The sequence below is a fragment of the Nymphalis io genome, chromosome 29 (genome assembly GCF_905147045.1).
Source record: "Nymphalis io chromosome 29, ilAglIoxx1.1, whole genome shotgun sequence".
Taxonomy (NCBI): Eukaryota; Metazoa; Arthropoda; class Insecta; order Lepidoptera; family Nymphalidae; genus Nymphalis; species Nymphalis io.
Window position 1 is genome coordinate 2,429,835 of NC_065916.1, and position 20,001 is coordinate 2,449,835.

At 34.2% G+C, this 20,001-nt stretch overlaps 2 protein-coding genes across 9 annotated transcripts in view; both read right to left on the minus strand.

The window, feature by feature from the left end:
• LOC126779539 (serine protease persephone-like) overlaps positions 1–2,600 on the minus strand; it is a 32,109-nt gene extending 29,509 nt beyond the window's left edge. For 4 of the 8 annotated variants that reach the window (XM_050503621.1, XM_050503615.1, XM_050503620.1 and 1 more), the window contains exon 1: positions 2,350–2,505. Coding sequence is in view for 1 of the 8 variants with exons in the window: in XM_050503622.1 (XP_050359579.1) it covers positions 2,350–2,352 (3 nt within the window). In the remaining 7 variants the exon portion in view is untranslated. The other 4 variants (XM_050503617.1, XM_050503622.1, XM_050503616.1 and 1 more) reach the window with 4 other exon arrangements.
• Positions 2,601–11,702: 9,102 nt separating this feature from the next.
• On the minus strand, positions 11,703–14,996 carry LOC126779697 (U-scoloptoxin(20)-Cw1a-like). Its single transcript, XM_050503858.1, has 3 exons — positions 14,792–14,996; positions 13,253–13,383; positions 11,703–11,902 (listed from the first exon to the last, which is right to left on the minus strand). Exons 1-3 carry the CDS (start codon positions 14,895–14,897, stop codon positions 11,789–11,791), a joined length of 351 nt encoding a protein of 116 aa, XP_050359815.1. The 5' UTR covers positions 14,898–14,996; the 3' UTR covers positions 11,703–11,788.
• Between the last annotated feature and the right edge of the window lie 5,005 nt (positions 14,997–20,001).

Genomic DNA, 20,001 nt, shown 5'->3' on the forward strand with positions numbered 1-20,001 from the left:
AGAGGAATTTACACGTTCATAAGCAACCTCGATTATGAAGCCATTTTAATATAATAATAAGATATATAAATAATAATTGCATAACGATTAATATCATGATACGAATGTCATCATCTTTCTATTCTGCCGTGTTTTATTGACAAAATTGAATAAAAAGCAGATGTTGTGACCTAACTACATTAATAGTAAGATAGAGCATCGCTTTTTGTAGGTAGATACTGAATACAATGACTGTCTCGTTAGTCTAGTGGCTTGATGTAAGCCGCAGACCCAGAGGTCCTGGGTTCAATTCCCAGGTCGGGCCAATAAAAAAAGTTATTGGGTTTTTCTGTCAGAAAATTTTCAGTAGCAGCCTGGAGTCTGGAATTTGTAAGTGTGTACACGTGTCTCGGAAAGCACGTAAAGCCGTTGGTCCTGCGCCTAAACTTATTCCGGTCGTGTCGGATTGCCGTCTTATCGGATTATGAGACCTAGGGAATAGAGAGTGCACCTGTGTTTGCGCACACACTTGTGCACTATAATATCTCCTGCGCAGTTGGCTAATCTCTCTTGATATTGGCCGCCGTGGCCGAAATCGGTCTAGAAGACCTTAATGAGTACTATAAACATGTAATAACTTATTTTAGTTATCATCAATATACGCCGTGTAATGACTTTTATAGGAAAAAATTGATACATTGGGAAACATTATTGCAATTTTCGTAGAGGTCTCTAACTTTTTTTCAAAATAAAATGTGTCCTATGTTAATAAAAGAATTTTCATAATCGCTTTATTAGTTCTTGTATTTTATCCATTACAAACAAACATACGAAAATCAAATCTTACCTCATTATAATATTATTATAGAATTATAGATAATAAGTACATACGACGTTATATATCATTCATTAGAATACGCTAAATAAACAACAAAAGAAAAATTTGAAGAGCATAAAGGATACAAAAAATCGTTAATAGCCTTCTAATATTGCTCATTTTGTTTGACCTGGGAAATTTATTTATAAAACAACTCTGTTATTATTTTTTTATATTGTGTTTTAAATCCCTTCTTACGCCATACTAATGTCTTCCTGAAAGATTTCGTCAACGGCGCAAGATGCATTATAGTGCAAAAGTGTGTACGCAAACATAGTAGCTCTCTCTATTCCCTTACTCTTATAATCCAATCCGTTAGCATATCCGACACGACCGGAAATAGTTCAGGCGCAGGACAAATCGCCTTACGTGCTTTTCGAGGCCCGGGACTGTACTCGCTTCAAATTTCAGCCAAATAACCAACGCGGCAGTCAAAACTGCTTTCATATATACATAGCATTTATTTATATTTATTTTGTTGCATATTAATTGCATATTAGTAAATCTAATGAAGTTTACGTAAAACTGTTTATCCATGTTGACACCACTTGGATAAACAGTTCCTAGAACAGCGTTGCACTTTACGTTCACGTAAATCGAACGTGAACGATACTTCACGATTACAATCTTACTATTACTATTAACGAATAATGTTAAATATATACCATATTTGCTTAAGATTTAAATAAAAATTACTATTTTTTTATAGATTTCATTCTAAAATCAATTAACACGGTAATTGTTAAAACCGAAAAAAAACTATATCCCTCGATTTAAATATACTTTATAATAACACTATTATGACAATTAAAATAAAATATTATTCCTACTTTGTATTTATGAAAGCGATTCAAATATATAAAAAAAAAAAAACGAAATAATCTTGACTTAGAATTCTTTACATTATATTCTCAAATAGTATATGTACGTAGCTCAACATATATTATTAGTTAAATGTATGGCCTACGTGACTTATAAATTAAACCGATTTTTGACATAAATATATTAATTAAATATCAAATACATACGATAATCGCTTTCTTAATATCACATTATCATCTTATTATTGAAACAAGCATTGGTAATAATTCTATATAATAACCTTACATTTTGACCTCGTAAGTACATTTTATAACTTATTAATTGAACACTATCACAGTTTGTTAATATCACAGCATTGTTTAAAATTAAAACTATAAAATAAGAAGGAAAAATCCCTAAACGAGCCGAGACAACACTCGCCGGCTATAGAATTAAAGGTTACGCTCGCGGCTCGCCGCTCGGCCGGTCCCGCAGTCCCGCTTCTACATTAAGTTCTCGAGACTCGAACACAATGACAGTTGCTTACAGAATTACAGATTATAAATAATAAAATATTTAAATCGTATCATAATATTAATAATTCGATATGATTATTAAAGAGTACTATTATATTTAAATAAATGTAAATTAGGTTATTGAAATGTATTAATAATAAAAATTATATTACTTACCATTATACAGTGATCATTGAACTCCGTTAGCGCCAAAATGTTTTAAATTTTTTTCGTCTCCACAGCGTATAATATCAGAAAAAAATCAGAATATTATAATTAACTTATATTATATTTTATTATTATAAATAAATTTATTTATTATGAATTAATTTTTAATACTGATCAATGCTAGTCGTGTGCGCTTTAAACGAAATTCCTTTTATAACTGTACGTATTAAACGCAGTCTGGAATAAATATTGAACAATTATCGCTAGTTTTTTTAATTGTTTGTGTCTATGTAGTCATGATTTTATTTGTAAAACGTAAATTATAATAACAACAATAACTTTAAACTTAATTTTCAGTATGTTTCAACATACGAGTTACTGATAATCCTTAGCACAGATAAGATAGTATATCAATATTTAAAGTAAGTACTTTAAACGTCAACGGTATTTTATTCGCAATGTAATATATTTTATTTCCTTAATTGCTTATATGATACACGTTTTCATTTATAATTTTTAAAGTCTACATTTTTTTTTTTTGAAGATCTCATGACAAAACCACACTCGGCTGTGACACATTATAATCAAATACATCAACCATAAACATGTGCGCTAAAATATACACGTGTGGTATGAACTTATATATTACTTACGACACACGACGTTAATCTTCAATCTTTGAACTGCTCAGCTTATACAAAGCACAAGTGAAATCACGTATGGAGTACTGCTCTCACCTTTGGGATGACTGCACTAAGCACCGCCTTCAGTCTCTAGAGTAGTGCCAGGAGGCTGATAGGAGGCGACACATTGGTCGATTCTAGGCTCCAAAGACTCGAACATCGACGTATAGTTGGGTCACTTTCAGTTTTCTATCGAATTCATTTCAGAGAATGTGCTCAGGAATTACACGAATAATAGGTGCAACGTTGGTGTCTTCAAATCCAGAGTAAACAGTTTTCTTTTAGGCAGGCGTACTCCAGCCTAGACCGTGTCGATTAATCTAATTAAATTATCAACGGTCAAACGTTGTCCTATAAAGGATAAATATATATATAAAATTAATAAGACATATCAAATAGTTGCCATATTTACAATACAGACATTACCCTCACTCTCATAATCCGATGGGACAGCAAACTGACATCTGGAAAGAGTCCAGGCGCAGGATGGCTTAACGTGCGCACCGAGGCACGGGGGTACAAGCAACTTCCAGACTCCGGGCTGCCGCTGAGAATTTCTCGCTAGAAAAACTACAGGAAATCTAGATTAACGGCGTCATAAGGTAAGTTTGAATATATATAAGGTGAGTTTGAACTCGCGACCATCGGCTAAGACTCCCGCATTCTAACCACTGGGCCATCTCGGCTCTGTAATACTAAGACAAAGAAACAAATCGTTTACCTGTTAGAAACATCTGAAAGTTGAAAGATGACAAAAATGCAAACATCTGATATTTCTTAATTAATTTGATATTTTAATTTCTTAAAATAGCAAATACGCTTAAAACAAGAACACGAAATATTATCAAAACGCATGCAGAATCACAATCATGGACCAAATGCACTTCGAGGAAAGGTAAGTTATATGTATGTAAAGTATATTAACATATATATGTAAGTACACCTTAAACTATCCGTTATTCCAAAGTATATTAGGAAAAAAAAATGTCGGTCATAGGGACTGCCGGTACAATAAGTGAAAACCTGAAACTGTTAAATATATTTGTCCAATTTCCACATCTATTGGCACTCCAAGTAATAATTCTATCCCTTTTTATTATATAGCTTTTTATTCATCAAAATACACAGTCGCAAACTCGATACAAAATATTAATACAGCTTAATTTAAATAAATAATAGTTGAAATACACTTATATAATTTGTATATATTGTTAGTATTTATATAAATTTAAATCATTATTATCTTCATTAATATCCACAATACTTAAATTACTTTACTATTTGTACTTTCAACAATTTCATTATATTAACATTAGCATGTCGGTGACGCGAAGCCACGAGTCTAGCCCCTAAAAGCCGCGCAACGCGCCTAAAGAAGTTTTCACTTCAAAAACATTTTGCGAAAATATGGAATCCCAGATCGACAGTTTCTTTCAAAAAAAAAGTGTCTGAAAATATACATATTTTAATGCAACTTTAAGTAAGTAACAGCCTGTAAATGTCCCACTGCTGGGCTAAGGCCTCCTTCTCCCTTTTTGAGGAGAAGATTTGGAGCTTATTCCACCACGCTGCTCCAATGCGGGTTGGTGGAAATACTTTAAGTACACTCGCTTTATTAAAAACATCCTGAAAGCTGTTTTATAAATTAAGGCAATTTAAAATAAACTCACAACACCAAGCTTCCGACTTCACAAAGTTAAAACAATTAATTAATGAGCCTTATTATTCAGCGTATGTACAGGATTATATACCTAAATGATAGAAGTGCTCGGAGTTAGTATTCGTTGATGTTCGTACAGGATATATAAATATAATTGTATGTGATTATTACGTGAACATTTTTCAATTGTTAAAGAGAAAAACTACTAATTTCCTAGCCGGTATTCGGAATCCACATTCCGAGCCGGTGTTAACTTTGTTTTAGATTCTGTATTCAAGTGCTTGTGACAGCTTTGAATGAAGTATATTTTGTCGTTGACTTTATACGATTATACGAAACTAAAGTGTTACGTGACTTATTTAGCTTTTTACTTGAGGATATATTAATGAAAAATATTGGTTTTTACGTCGCAGGAGTTATCCCAGTGAAGCGTTGCACTTACGTTCAATGGTATGGATTTATTACACCGTGATATTGCTTACGTCATCGTTTATCATTTTACTAAATATACACAACAATGGTACATAAGTGTATCCACTTATTATATCATTTATTTATGTAATTGAATTAAAACAATGTTATCATTGTTATGTATTATATTATTTTTATGTAAATTGGTGGGGCTTTGTGCAAGCCGGTCTGTGTGTCACCCACCCACAGTAGCGTAACTATAGGATGGCAGGACTGGCAAAGTGCCATGGGCTCCCGACCCGACAGGACCCCGGTCCGGCCACAAGCTCAGAAGTGTCCAACATTAAAAAATATATCTTGAAAGTTACATACAAGTACTTACACAACTAAAAACTATTTACAAATTCAGATAAATTATTAAGATTTCGGACATTGACATTTTTTGTTACTCACCCTCAATCTTTAGAAATAAGTTAATTATTATAATAATTAGTTTTATTTCACTAATCATCCATTTTATAATAAATTAAATACTTGAATAATTTAATATAAATACTTTTAATAATTTTTAATTATGATTTCGCCGAAAAATTACTGATGATTTTTTGTTACTTTTATTTTAATTTGAATAGATTGAATCTGGAAGTGCTATGTACACTTGTAATTGACATGCATATTAGATATACTATTATTGTTTTATAAATTAATCTTTTCAATGCTTTATATGTTTGTTGTAAGTGTGCTATTACAAATAAATAAATAAATATCGTTGCAATCTCTGAGCCGACCGATCTTCCATGCTAAAACTTTCAAAAATTTATCTGGAAGAATTGCAAGATCGAAATGAATCTCATACGATTGTTTCATACTATAATTATTAAATACAAAGGAAAAATACTGAAATAATAATTGTATCACTATATACTATAAAACAGAGTCCCCCGCAGCGTGTGTCTATCTGTTTGAACGCGATAAACTCAAAAATTACCGAACGGACTCGGTCTGAATTTTAATACGGTTTTCACCAATGGATGGAGTGATTCTGAAAGATTTTGGTGTAAAATACATTAAGATTTTGTGTAAATTGGTTGAAATATGACGATTGCTAAAGATGTCTGAAAAAATCACACTCTGAGAGCTTTACTGGGCATTTATTTGAGCATTAATCTGCACGTGTGAAGCCGGGCCGGTTAGGTAGAATAGAATAGAATAAAATATGCTTTATTGTACACCAAAGGAGTTACAGAACTATTTTAAACAAAAACACGAAAAAAAAAACCAAAACTATTTTGTACAAAAGGCGGTAAGGAGGTGTATTAATCATCTCAATTTTTATTTTTTAAATAAATATATATATATATAGTATTATAGCTAAATATACATTAATATACATATAAATAAATAATATGTACATAAACATACATATATAATATATATAAAAAATGTAATTACGATAATTATAAAATTAAATAGCAATAAAGTGCGGCAGATAATAAAACAACACTCCCTGATAATTATAAAGATAAATGATACGCCTTGAGTAGGATTTTAAATGCGAACTGCTTGGACAATGAAAGAATTGATATAAAAAGAAGAAGAGTGAGAAGGAATTTGAAGAATTAGTTTATCGTCAGAACGTAGGGTGCGGCCGTGCGAGTCCTTAAGGAATTCAAAACGGTGTTTAAGATAGTGCGGAGAATTTGGATGAAAAAATATACAGTAGAGAAGAAAAAGAATACTAGTATATATTTTTTGCGAAATTCAGAAATGTGGTCAAATTTGCGGAGTCCGAATATAAGCCGAACACAGAGATTTTAAATACGCTCGAGTTTATTTAATTGCTCATCTCTTAAGTCAAGATAGCAGGTGTCAGCGTAATGAACGATGGGCAAGAGGATGGCTTGAGCTAACGCAATTTTGGTAGGAATATGTAGAAAATTACCTAATTTAAAGTAAGTAGTTAAAAACAAACAAAAACATCAAAACACTTTACCTCTTAAACTGTTTTTATGTTGGAGTTTCCTACAATATCGTAGTATAGAATAGACTACTAGGGTCCGCCGCGGTGTCACTCGCTTGTTGGGCGGTGCTGTTCGTCTTGCGTTTAAGATGTCAAAGGTAGCCAATGTCCTTTGGGGTCTCAGCTTGCTTCATATCTCATCAAAATCGATTTAGACGTTTAGCCGTGAAAGCGCAACATACATACAAAGTATTTATAACATAAGTATAGATAGAGATGTTTTGTTTGACGTTGTTTACTTCTAATCCAATAAAACTCATATACTCATATATATATATATATATATAGCGTAAGTAATTACTTACGCAAATTATTTTATTAAAAATATAACATCTCGTCTTATTGCCTCCTCTGGTGACTGACTGTCTCATTTTTCCCACAGGAAATATAGATAGGCGACTGGCAACCACCAGTCACAAACATTGGTTCAATGTTAACAGTTCCTAACGCGCTAATGCGTCACCAACCTTGGAAACTAAGATGTTACGTCCCTTGTGCCTCTCGTTACTTGTATGTTAGTATTTATAGTATTATTTCCTTTACTATTTTTCATTGATGAACTCTAGTCCATAGAAACATTGATAAGTAAAACTTATTACTCATAAGTATATAATGACGTGACCGACCACGTTTCGACCACGGCGGTTTCATAACTACTCTAATCTAGTTGCTTGCCTTTCACGCCGAAGGTTGCGGATTCGATTCCCACCCAGGACAGACATTTGTGTGCATGTCCGTTTGTCCTGAGTCTGGGTGTATCTATATAAGTATGTATTTACAAAAGAAAAGTAGTATATGTAGTATATCTGTTGTCTGGTTAACATTAGTACAAGCTTTGTACAAGCTTAATTTCGAATCAGATGGCCGTGTGTGAATAATGTCCCAGGATATATTATTATTATTATATATAATATGTCATGTTATATAAGTGTGGACGGAACTGCAAAGCTTCGCCTTAAAGGGAGATGATCCTTAGCCCAGCAGCATTCAAGTGTTGACTGATGTAGATACGGCTCGCCTGGTGTATTTTAGTTATTTCTACAGTACAATGTCTTATGGCATTCAACTCTGGGGTAATGCAGCCGATATTAATACGATTTTTGTACTGCAGAAGAGGGCTATTCGTGCAATTTATAACCTGGGCCCTAAAGATTCACTTAGATGTAAATTTAAAGAAATTAAAATAATGACTGTCGCTACTCAATATATATTTGATAATGTTTAGTATGTACGCAAAAACATAAAAAAAAATCCCCGAAATTGTGACGAACTACACAGGAACAAGTATAAACTTACTTATTTATTTATTTAAGGTAAACAACAGCGTGATACAAAATATGTTGACTTTAAAAATACATTATACAGACAATAGAGCCAATTACTGTTTTCCATCGAATTATGTAAACCTAATAACAGTTAACAGAAGTAGCAACAAACAGTTTTGACAAATAAAATGTAAATGTAACAAAATAATAATGAGTTAAAAAAACAGTATATTACCAGATTACACAGGGTTGGTAAGTCTTTTACTTTTATGGGACAATGTATACGCTTTTACAACAGGACCCCAGAAAACGTTCAAAATTATTCAATTGTGAAATTTAAAAGAATCGTTAAGGAACGCTTGTGTGCTAGAGGATATTTCACAACTTTTTAGATGATTGCACACATTGAAACGATCGCCTCCAGGTTATTTCAAATTAACAATATATATTTATTATTCTGCGATTGTTGTATATTACTTGTAACTGTAAAGGATGTGATATAAAAAAAAAACCGCTGAGTTTCTTTCGCCGGTTCTTCTCAGGTCTGAGGTGTTTATTTCCGAACCGGTATATTTATGACAATCAATAAGTAAGTGTAACACTTAGATATTTAATAAGGATTTTTTACTTTGACTTTGACTGTCAGGAGAGAGGCTGGCTGTGTAAATAATACCGTAACCACACAACACTACCATCAGTAATGTGTTATTAAGAAACAAATATGGAGATATTTATTTATTCCTCACAAGCCTCACACCATGACAAACCCAATGCGTTAGTCTAGTCTAATAATAGCACATTGTATACATATAAAGTTGTTTTTCTAAATCCACACATACGACAATTAGAAAGATCGACTGCCTCGTTGGTCTAGTGTCTAGATATAAGGCCGCATCCCGAGTTCCTGGGTTCAAATCCCTTGTGGGGCAAATAAAAAGATATTAAGTTTTTCTGTCGGATTCTCAGTAGCATCCCAGAGTCTGGAAGTTGGGAGTGTGTACAGCACCGTGCCTCGGAAAGCACGTAAGGCCATTGGCCCTGCGCCTGAACTCTTTCCGGTCGTGTTGCATTGCCATCCCATCAGATTATGTGAATAAGGGAATAGATAGTACACATGTGATTGTGCGCACAAGCTCGAGCACTATAATATCTCCTGCGCAGTTGACTAATCTCCCTTGAGATTGGCCGCCGTGGCCGAAATCGGTCCGGAGGACATCACGATTATGATCGTTTTATAATTGTTATTATGCTCCACTATATATATCCAGGAGCAAATATCTAGACAGCGCGATTCAGGAACGTGAAATATTCAATCAGCGCCATCTATCGCTACCGAATAGCAATATACACTATTAAACAATACATTTTTAAACAATTCACGTAGTTTTTCCTATAAAATATCGGTCTAAGCGGTTATAAATTTGCCATTGTTTAAATCAATTTCTAGAATTTTATATTTATTATTGATTAGCTCACTTACAAGTAATACGTAATAATAAAACCAATTGTTTTCTTCGATGTATATACATTGTAAATAATATAAATAAATTCTCGGAATGTATATAATGGATTTCTGGAGTGCTGCGTCTTATTACATACATTTCTTTGCCGATCTGTCATATTTGGATGTCGTGTAGGAGAGGCAAAATATAATCAGATTAACGATTACAATGTGTAATCATCAATCACGGACGAATAGACGGATTAAAAACGTCCTACAACTTCAATTTGTGCTCGCTAATAACATATCTGCAGTTTTAATACAATCGTTTAATGGCTATTGACAAACTTTAGTGTAATCATTGATTTGGGGGTTTTTTATATATATTAAATTTGTAACTATATTTCATTCTCCTACCTAAATCTAAGTTAAATAAAATAAAACTTAAAATAAAAATTAAAAAAACCCCGACAAAAAACAGAATAAAAGTCTGAATAGGTAAAAAGTAAAAAATCATAAAATAAAACTTTAAAAAGTAATAAATAATATGAATATTATAAATGTATTAACAATCAAAAATTAATAGTAAGTTTTATATAAAAATCTCAACCGATTGACGGGCCGGTTGGCGTGGTTGGTACTTGCCTCTCACGCCGAAGGTTGTGGGTTCGATCACCACTCAGGGCAGACATTTGTGTGCATGAACATGTCTGTTTTTCCTGAGTCTGGGTGTAATTATCTATATAAGTATGTATTTACAAAAGAAAAGTAGTATATGTAGTATATCAGTTTTCTGGTTTCCATAGTACAAGCTCTGCTTAGTTTGGGATCAGATGGTCGTGTGTGATTAATGTCCCAGGATATTATTATATATTATATACATTATATTTATATTTATAATACAAGATAATATAATTATTAAAATAAAATATTGCCGTGAAGGCTGCTCAGTGTAACTACAGGCAAAAGGAACATACTATGTCTATAGACGGTGGTGACCATTTACCACCAAGTGGTCCATTTGACCGTCCGTCTACCTATTTTATAATAAACATTACATAATATGTATTGAAAAGCAATCGTTAATATATCAAATCATTTATATTTATGCCTCAAAGTTTATTTAGCTTCTTTTAGATAACACGAACAGGCCTCCACTACAGAACAGATATTTTGTGGATATTTATAATATCGTCAAGACTTTTGATACCTACAAATAAATAAAACTATCATTTTTCTCTGTTATATCTTTTTATATTGCGACTTCCGTATATTATTTCGACTTTAAATGAATAAGAAATATGAAAAATGTTAACAATAAAAATTTTAAATATTAAATGATTAATAAATCTATTAATCGTATATTTATTTCAGTTATATATCACATTTATTTAAAAACCTTAACAAGGTATAATTTACATAAAATATTTGAATCTATATCTTCGTGTATATATGGAATTTCAATGAAACTCTTCAAAATAGTCTTTAGTCAGTTTGTTTGATGATGATCTTACAAGTTGCAAATGACAAGTGATTTATAAATAGTGTTAAGCAAATATATATATATATATATATATATATATATATATATATTTGCTTAACACTATTATATATATATATATATTATATATTATATATATATATATATATATATATATATATATATATATATAAAAGCATAACTGACTGACCGACATTTGTATTTCTTTACACAGTACGTTAGCACTGAGGAAGTATTTTTGAAAATTTAACCTCTTAAGTAAGTTATAAAGGGGATGAAATTTGTATGAAAACCCCGTAATTTTTAAGAAAGATTTATTAAAGCGCTAGTAAATTTATATAATTATAATAAAATCTCTTACAATTATTTCAAAATATATTTTCTCGCTCTTTGTCGTGTAATATTTTTTATATTATTTAAGTTCTCATGATGTCAAAATCATGCATGATTTTATAGGTAGAACTGTATTAACGTCTCCAGTTGTACACCGAAGGTGCTCGTACACGTAGGTCGTCATAGAAGAAATAGGGCTGCGCCCTGTGTACAGTGTCCATGGGATAATCTTGCTCCTCGAAAATATTCTGTAATCAAATGTGTTTTTTTTTTTTTTTTTATAAGAAATAAACGAATCACTTGAAGTGATGTACGTAGATTTCCAAGTTTATCATTGTTAAGTTTTCAATATATTTACAACAATAGATAAAGTCGTTTTGTTGTTTTTTTAAATAGGTAGTCGGCGCATATGGGCCACCTGATTGTTAAGCGTAAAAAGCGCTGTAGGAAATATTAACCGTTCCTTACATCACAAATACTCAAATATTGGGAACTAAGATGTTATGTCCCTTGTGCCTGTAGTTACCCTTGCTCATTGACCGGAACACAACAATACTAAGCATTGTTGTTTGTTTGTAGAATATGTGATGTGTGTGTGGTATCTACCCAGATGGCCTTGCACAAAGCCCTACTACCACAAGGGACGTCTTAGTTCCCAAGTTATTATTATAAATTGGCGTATTGACAATAGTTAATATTTCATCCAGCGCGTTTCATGTCTATGGGCGATGGTGACCAATTACCATCCTGTGGAAGATTTGCCTGACCGCCTTCCTATTTTATAAAACAAAATACCAGAATTATTCAGTTGCGGTAGTATTCTTGAGGTAGATCCTCTTATCAGACACAGTATACCTTAACGCCGTATGCGATATTTTATATGGCGAAAAGGAAAGGGTAGTTTTGAATGAATTCCACCCGTACGAAGTAAGGTAGGTGGCTAGTTACTTCTTAACTACTTACATCATGCAAGCTGCTATGATGTTCATTAAGATCTTGAGAAATATTGGAACCCTATGGAATATTGGAAATGGCCTTTTTTTCGGTTTGTGTATTACTGTTGGCCTTACTGGCCTCTACAGCGTCACCGGGCGGGATAGGCGAGTTGAACTCAGCCGGATGTTGTTAGCCACACAGGGCTCAAGAGAGACGGACGTCCTAAGGGTGCCTCCGTTGAAATCGGGAGAGAGGGACGGAAATGGCCTACTGGTTAGAACGCGTGAATATTAACCGATGATCGTAGGTTCAAACCCGGGCAAGCACTACTGGATTTTCATGTGCTTAATTTGTGCTTATTAATTCATCTCGTGCTTTACGGTGAAGAAAAACATCGTGAGGAAACCTGCATGTGTCTAATTTCGTTGAAATTCTGCCACATGTGTTTTCTGCCAACCCGCATTGGAGCAGCGTGGTGGAATAAGCTCCAAAACCTTCTCCTCAAAAGGGAAAGGAGGCTTTAGCCCAGCAGTGGGACATTAACAGGCTGTTACTGTATTGGAACCCACTTACATTAGTTTTTCCTTATAGTATAACTTTTCTGGTTCTCGAAGAGTTTATCTGGATAAAACAATATTTCGTATATATAAAGAAAACATTACCTGTAACATATCCGGGTCCCTCTTCCTCCTCAGATAGTTGAAGCAGCAAGACCGGAAGTGCCTCGTGCCGCACGCTGGAGCGCACTCCATCCCGCACGAGTTGCAAGACCGCCCCGCCGCTAATAAGTTGCCTGTGTGAAGTTTTATACTTAAAATCTAACAGACAAACTTAACTTTCGTGCATACATGACAAACGGATTGGTTGAGCCAGTGTACAGACATAAGGAATATATTAGTTTAAAAATTTGGCGGTGCATTGACGTAAGTTTTTTTTATATATTTGCCGGGAGGGCAAATAACTCTACTCCACCTGATGGTAAGTGGTAGTAGAGTCCAAACGCGACGACAGCCAGTACAGTCGGTAAGAATGTTATGGACTATCCGCCCCCGCCTTGCTGGCCCGTAAGATGCTTCTTCACGCCTCGTTTGAATTAACCCGGGTTGTAAAAGGATCGCCGTGTTCTCCACACGTGAGCTGGTAAGGGATTCCATTTTTTGGAAATGCGACAAAGAAAGGAGTTGATGTCACAGTTAAGTAAGTAATCAATACAAACAAATAAAATTAATGTGTTTATCTGTGATTTCAAAATAATTGTCTCTTAGTTAATATGACTATTTGTGAGTTACCAAGTACTCCGTATGTCTGTCTGTTTGTCCAGGGTAATTATTGAAACGGCTAAAAAGTTATATGTGCCGTTTAAATAGCAGAATTTGAAGGATTTTTGACACAAATTGGAATCCATGGGAAGCAGCTGGTTTTGCTAGTAGTTAACATTTCTAACAGTGCCAATGTCTACCATCAGTGGTAACCTCTCCTTTTACCGTCATCGCGATCACGATACATATTTTTTCGGTCACCAGTAGAGTTATAACCTACTGTTATCCTATGTAATAGTCTTGAAAATATATATTTTTTTTAACGCAAGGAAACCTGAAATGTAGCCTAGTGCTGCGGGACTGGGTTAGGTCATTTGTGGGATTATTTCCCACTAAAACCCATGCGGATATCGTGACCAGTACGGGTTGGCCTACAGGATCGTTTCGGTATAACTTATCAATTCATCAAGATTCAAGCGATTCGCGCTTCGAGGAGCGAAGAGCGAAAAGTGATATCCACTGCGTGTGAGGCTATCCCATTCGACACATTACATTATAATCTCTTTCCTTTCTTTTATTCTGGGATAGCCCAGAGGTCAGAACACGTTATTCTAAGCTGATGATCTTTAGTTAAAATCCCGGCAAGCACCACTGAATTTCTTATTTGCTTAATTTGTGTTTATAATTCATCTCGTGCCTGGCGGTGAAAGAAAACGTCGTGAAGTAAGCTGCACTAGTCTAATTTCACTGAAATTCTGCCACAAAATGTATTGCACCAATCCGCATTGGAGCAGCGTGGTGGATTAAGCTGCAAACCTTCTTCATAAAGAAGGAAAATGCCCAGCAGTGGGACATTCACGGGTTTTTACTTTACTTTTCTTTTACTCTACCACGGAAGTTATTTTCAAACTTTTCTAAATTAAATTAATATTATATAATTACCAATAAACATCAAAAACAAAATGGCGGTAATCTTCAACATGTTTCTAGCAATAACAAAACGGAATACAAGATGGCTGCTGACGCTGAACAGCTGACGACTGAGCATTCGCACAAAACGATCCGTTTTTATATTAAAAGAAAGTTTACTTAGACTACTAGACTTATTGACTAGACTATTTGTTTTAGAGTATTCTTTTACATACTCCATTTGATACACTTAGGAATTTAAATATTTATTTTGGTTAGTATTTTATTTATGCGATATGCTTTGTTAGCGATTTTTATTCGCGTGAGTGTAGAAACGATTCCATGATTTTTATCCTTATTTATTTAATCTAAGGAAGACAAACCGGTTTGATATACAAAAATTATTATCACATTAAAAAATCACATACCAATCAAGTCAATCAATAATTGAATCAAAAATACATAACAGAATAATAGCAAATAAAAATTAAAATGAAAGATTAGTTAAAATTTTACGGAGTATGACCAAATTAATAAATTAAATAATTTTATAAAAAATTATGAATATACAATTTTTTTTTAAATGTATAGGCTAGCGCTTGACTGTTATCACACCTGATGGACAGTGATGATACAGTCTAAGGTGGAGCGCGCTTGCCTAGAAGATGCCTATTCACTCTTGACTTGAGGTCGGGAGGGTATTCCAGACCTTGGCGGTGCGTATCAGAAACGAGGAAAAGTTCTATTCAAGGTGACAATTTATTTGACATTTTATTTCCTTCAATGGCAAGAAAAATAAATAAATTATATGTAGAAAATGAGATTGTTGATGACGCTTTCATGTTTTAACTATAAAACCGATTACTATTGTTAGCTTGATAAAATAAAATAATGTAATTTCAAATAAGTATTGAGCATTTTGTAAAGAATAGCCGTGCCCAATAAAATAAGTCTGCATTATGAAAATAATTTAATAAATTATAATTTATATTATTGTCATATTTACTACAAAAAGTGTTTTTTGCTCGTTTATTTTTTATATTGTATATTTAAATATTTCGTACTTTTATTATTTAGTAGCTCTATTTTGACTACCGGTTCCGAAAAATATAATATTATGATTAGTCAGTCGAGTACTAGCAAGAAGCTCGCATGGTTTGGTTTTTTAAAAAGAGGAACGGTAATTTTTGAGTTGTGAAACAAGTTGTATTACCACTGTGGATAATATTGAGTTATATGAAAATAATAAAACTGTTAAGACAGAGAAGAGTGTTTGAATTTTAATACCTTCGAAATTAAAAAAGTTTACACAATGAAATTTTCCATAAACGTTGTGTAAGATTCTACTGATTTTTAATCCTATTTTTTTAATATAATGGTAATATTTTTAACTAAATTAACAATGGTTGGAAATTATTGAGCGAAAAAAAATTACGCGATATATAAATAAGGAACAAAGCACGGAAAAATTGACTCGTTCGATGGTTGCCACGGTGATTGGGAGAATTGCAAATAAAATTGTAATAGAAGTGTAAAATATTAATTAGTAATAAATTATAGTATAACAAGATACGTGTGTTTTACTGGTATATTGCAGTTGTTAGGGGTACAGAAAAGATCGTACCATCATAAGCAAGCTTAAGCTATTTCTTAATAAATAAAAAGATTACTATGGATTGTAATTGATATATCTAGTAACTAGACTAAAATAACTTTCTATAAATGTTCTTCAGCCGCGCAAAGTCATACTCTCTTTTAAGGAGTATTTTTTCTTTTTGAATATATGCGACGACTGTTCGATTGTCTGACTGCAAAATCAGGTGACGACCGCGTAGATTTAATTTGAAATGCCTTATGGCTGCTATTATAGCAAACATTTCCTTGCGGTTGCAATGCCATTGCATCTGGTCTGGTCTCCACTTGCCAGTCATTGTCTGGTCGTCCATTTGAGCTCCCCATCCAAAATCTGCAGCATCTGTTGTTAAAAAAATGCTGAATCGAATTCGAATGCAACATTGTTTTTGGCCGTGATTTCTTCAGGGTTTTGATCCACCATACTAAATCCTTCATTGCTGTTGCCTTCAAATTTATTTCTTTCATCGATTTTCAATCGAGCCCAAAATAGCTTGTGTTTCTCTTAATGAGATTGTTTGTTTCTGGACCAGGCGATTTGCAATATACAATATCTTCTCCATCTTTTTTCTGGGAAGGCATTTGAAATTTGACTTGGTGTTCCAAACAATTCCTAGGAATTCGACTTCCTGAGTTGGTCTGACTACAGATTTCTCGTAGTTTATGTTCCCAGTGTCTCGAGTTTTCTTATTGCTAAGTCTACTTGGGATTGAAGCCATACTTCCGATTGATTTACAATGAGGAAATCGTCCAAATAAACGAGCACCCTCAAACCTTGATTGCGCAGATACTGTGCTACCCAGTTGGTCAATGCAGCAAAGTTCTTTGGAGCGCATGACAGACCGACCGGGAGACAAGTCATCTGTAGAACCTGTCGTTTGTAGACTAGTCGCAAGAACCGTCGATGATACTCTTTTATCCTCACATGGAAGTAAGCTGACGAGAGATCGATCTTCACCATCCAATCGCCCCTCTGTAGAAATCGAGGTATTTGGAAATGCGATATTAGTCTAAATGGTTTGTTTGCAATATACTGATTTTACCGGCTCAGATTGAAAATTAGCCTGTTTGAGCCGTCGTTCTTTTTAACAAGAAATATTTTTGACAGAAAGCTGGGCCCTGGGTGATGATGACTGACCACTTCCAGAACTCTTTGCTCCAGTAACACCTTTATTTGGTCGGTCATTTCCGATGACTGTGGAGTCTGGAAACGATTGAGAACCTTTGTTGTCAGATTAGTCAACAATGGTTTGGAGGTAAATGGCAGACGCATTCCCGTAATCATATCGAGAAGGGCCTTCGGAGCTCCAAGCATCTGCCACTGCCTTCGATACGCTCGAAGACAGCCCCCATAAAATTGGTTGTGGTGTGGCCGACAGTCATTTATCGTATTGTCTCTTATTCTGCTGCTTGTCCATCCTAAAGGGCTTTTTACTTTTGGAGTTAAATTCTTGCCTTGTAGAACCCGTGCTGGTTCTAGTCTTTTTTGCATTCTGGTTATAAACTCTTAATCGAAAGGGCGGTTTACAACTTTCCATAGTAATATCTGAACTATTAATACTTTTAGAGGATTTAATAAGAGACTTGATATTACTACCATTATTTCTTCCTGAATAAAACCATGGACGCAACCACTTATCGATACCACCTGTATTCTGAATGTAAATCCGAAGTTAATCATCATCAAAGAGATATTTAGAACTCGGAGGTATTTTACGCAAACCCTCGTGAAGGTTCTTGTTTGGCAACTCGTTCAGGATCCGCTCCCGACGATTTTCAATATATTCGGCCCGTTCACCACACACCATTTGCATAATATCTTCACTAGTTTTGTTAAATTTGGAAGCTGGTTGAAATAGCTCATTTATTTTGTCAAAAACATTAGTTGCAGACAGCACCGTGTCGACGGAGACCCAATCAACTAAATGTTGTAATGTTTGGTTAAGCAGCTCACGCTGTGTAATTAACGCATTACACATGGCCGCCAGAGCTTTCTCTGAAGAGGCTAAATAATCTTTGCCTTGAAAAAATTGCCTGAGTTCATCATTTACCTCCAGGTCCATAAATCCCGGGGAGGCAATGTGCGTTTTTAAAGGGTCAGCATAACGTACATCTTTCCATGAAAGATCTCCGAATCTTTGTAAATTTTGAAGAATTCTTACATGCTCGGGATCGGCCCGAGGCACCTTGGGCTCTTTAACTGATGTATTAATTAATCCTAAATTCAAAAGATTATTGTTCATGCCATCTGTGCCAGTTGTGACAGTAGGCCGTTTCAAACAAAAAGATGTTGAAAAATCTAGACCTGCTGCGGATTCTAGAGCAGGAGCAGGTAGTTGAGATGCTTGGTTGTTATCCGGAGGAAGCGAACTCAATAAATTATTCGAAGTCATTTGCGTGTAAGATGAGGGTTGATAAATATTTTGCAATCAAATATTGGTTAACTCACCGATCCTGTTTGTCAAAACCTCGAGTTGATTTGAAGACTTCATCCGTTTCTTTTGTCTACCCTCTGACTCGCTATCAGAGGAATTTCGCTTTCGCTTCGTTGTATTCTTTTCTTAGACGCCGGGTTTAAGTCCGGCGAATGTGTAGACCAGTAACTACAGCCAGCGCCTTGCTCAAACCCAATATGGTCCAAGTGCACATTTTTCACTTCACTTTCACTACTCATAATTATACTGGATCAAATACTTGTTAACACAGTATTTTTTTTTTAAATAATCACTAAACGAAGCACAAAACACTTCAATAATAGATGTTTACACTAAGAGAAGTAACGACGCTATGAAAGCAAAACGGCTAGCTGCCACCCTGGGACCAATCAAATAGTGGGGAGCGGACGTGACGACACATCCCCACGCTAAATACCAGAAACAGGAAAGGGAAGTATACAACGCACTCTCATAAATGCTGTGCATCGTCACATGCCAAATAATATAAAAATTTTATCTTCCAATAAAATTTGTATTATGTTTCCTAAGACGTCCGAAGTCCATTATGAGAGTACATCGTCTGATTTCCGCTGCAGGTCGCTAAATTCGCTACTTCCGTTTCCTAACTCGCGCCAACAGCACCCCCTATACTCCTTACTGGAACTAAACTGACAAGCAAATACGAGCCACCAAATTTGTCATTGTTCGGCTCATAATGATGAATGTAGCCCCAGGAAGACATTATCTGGACTTCCGACATCTTAGGAAACATAAAACAAATTTTATTGGAAGGTAAAATTTTTACATTACGTGTTCCGGTCGACGTCCGAAGTCCATTATGAAAGACGTGTTTGTTATCTCCTGGTGGCTTGTATTTGTAATAAAATAATATTTATTTAAGACGCAACAATGTGATTCAGTATATTTAATTGAAACGAGGTATTAAGTACCTAATTTGAATTAATTGAATGTAAGCATATAATATTAACTACTGGATTTAAATCGACATAAATCAAATATTTTCCAATGAAATATTAAGATTTAGGACAAAAATACTGAGACAGATTTCTCAGAAGTTATCTCTATATTTGATGTATTAATAATATGTCTTATATAGAACTTTCTAAAGGTAAGCTCATGTTGCCAGTTTCCTTTAGCTAAAATATCATTAATGTG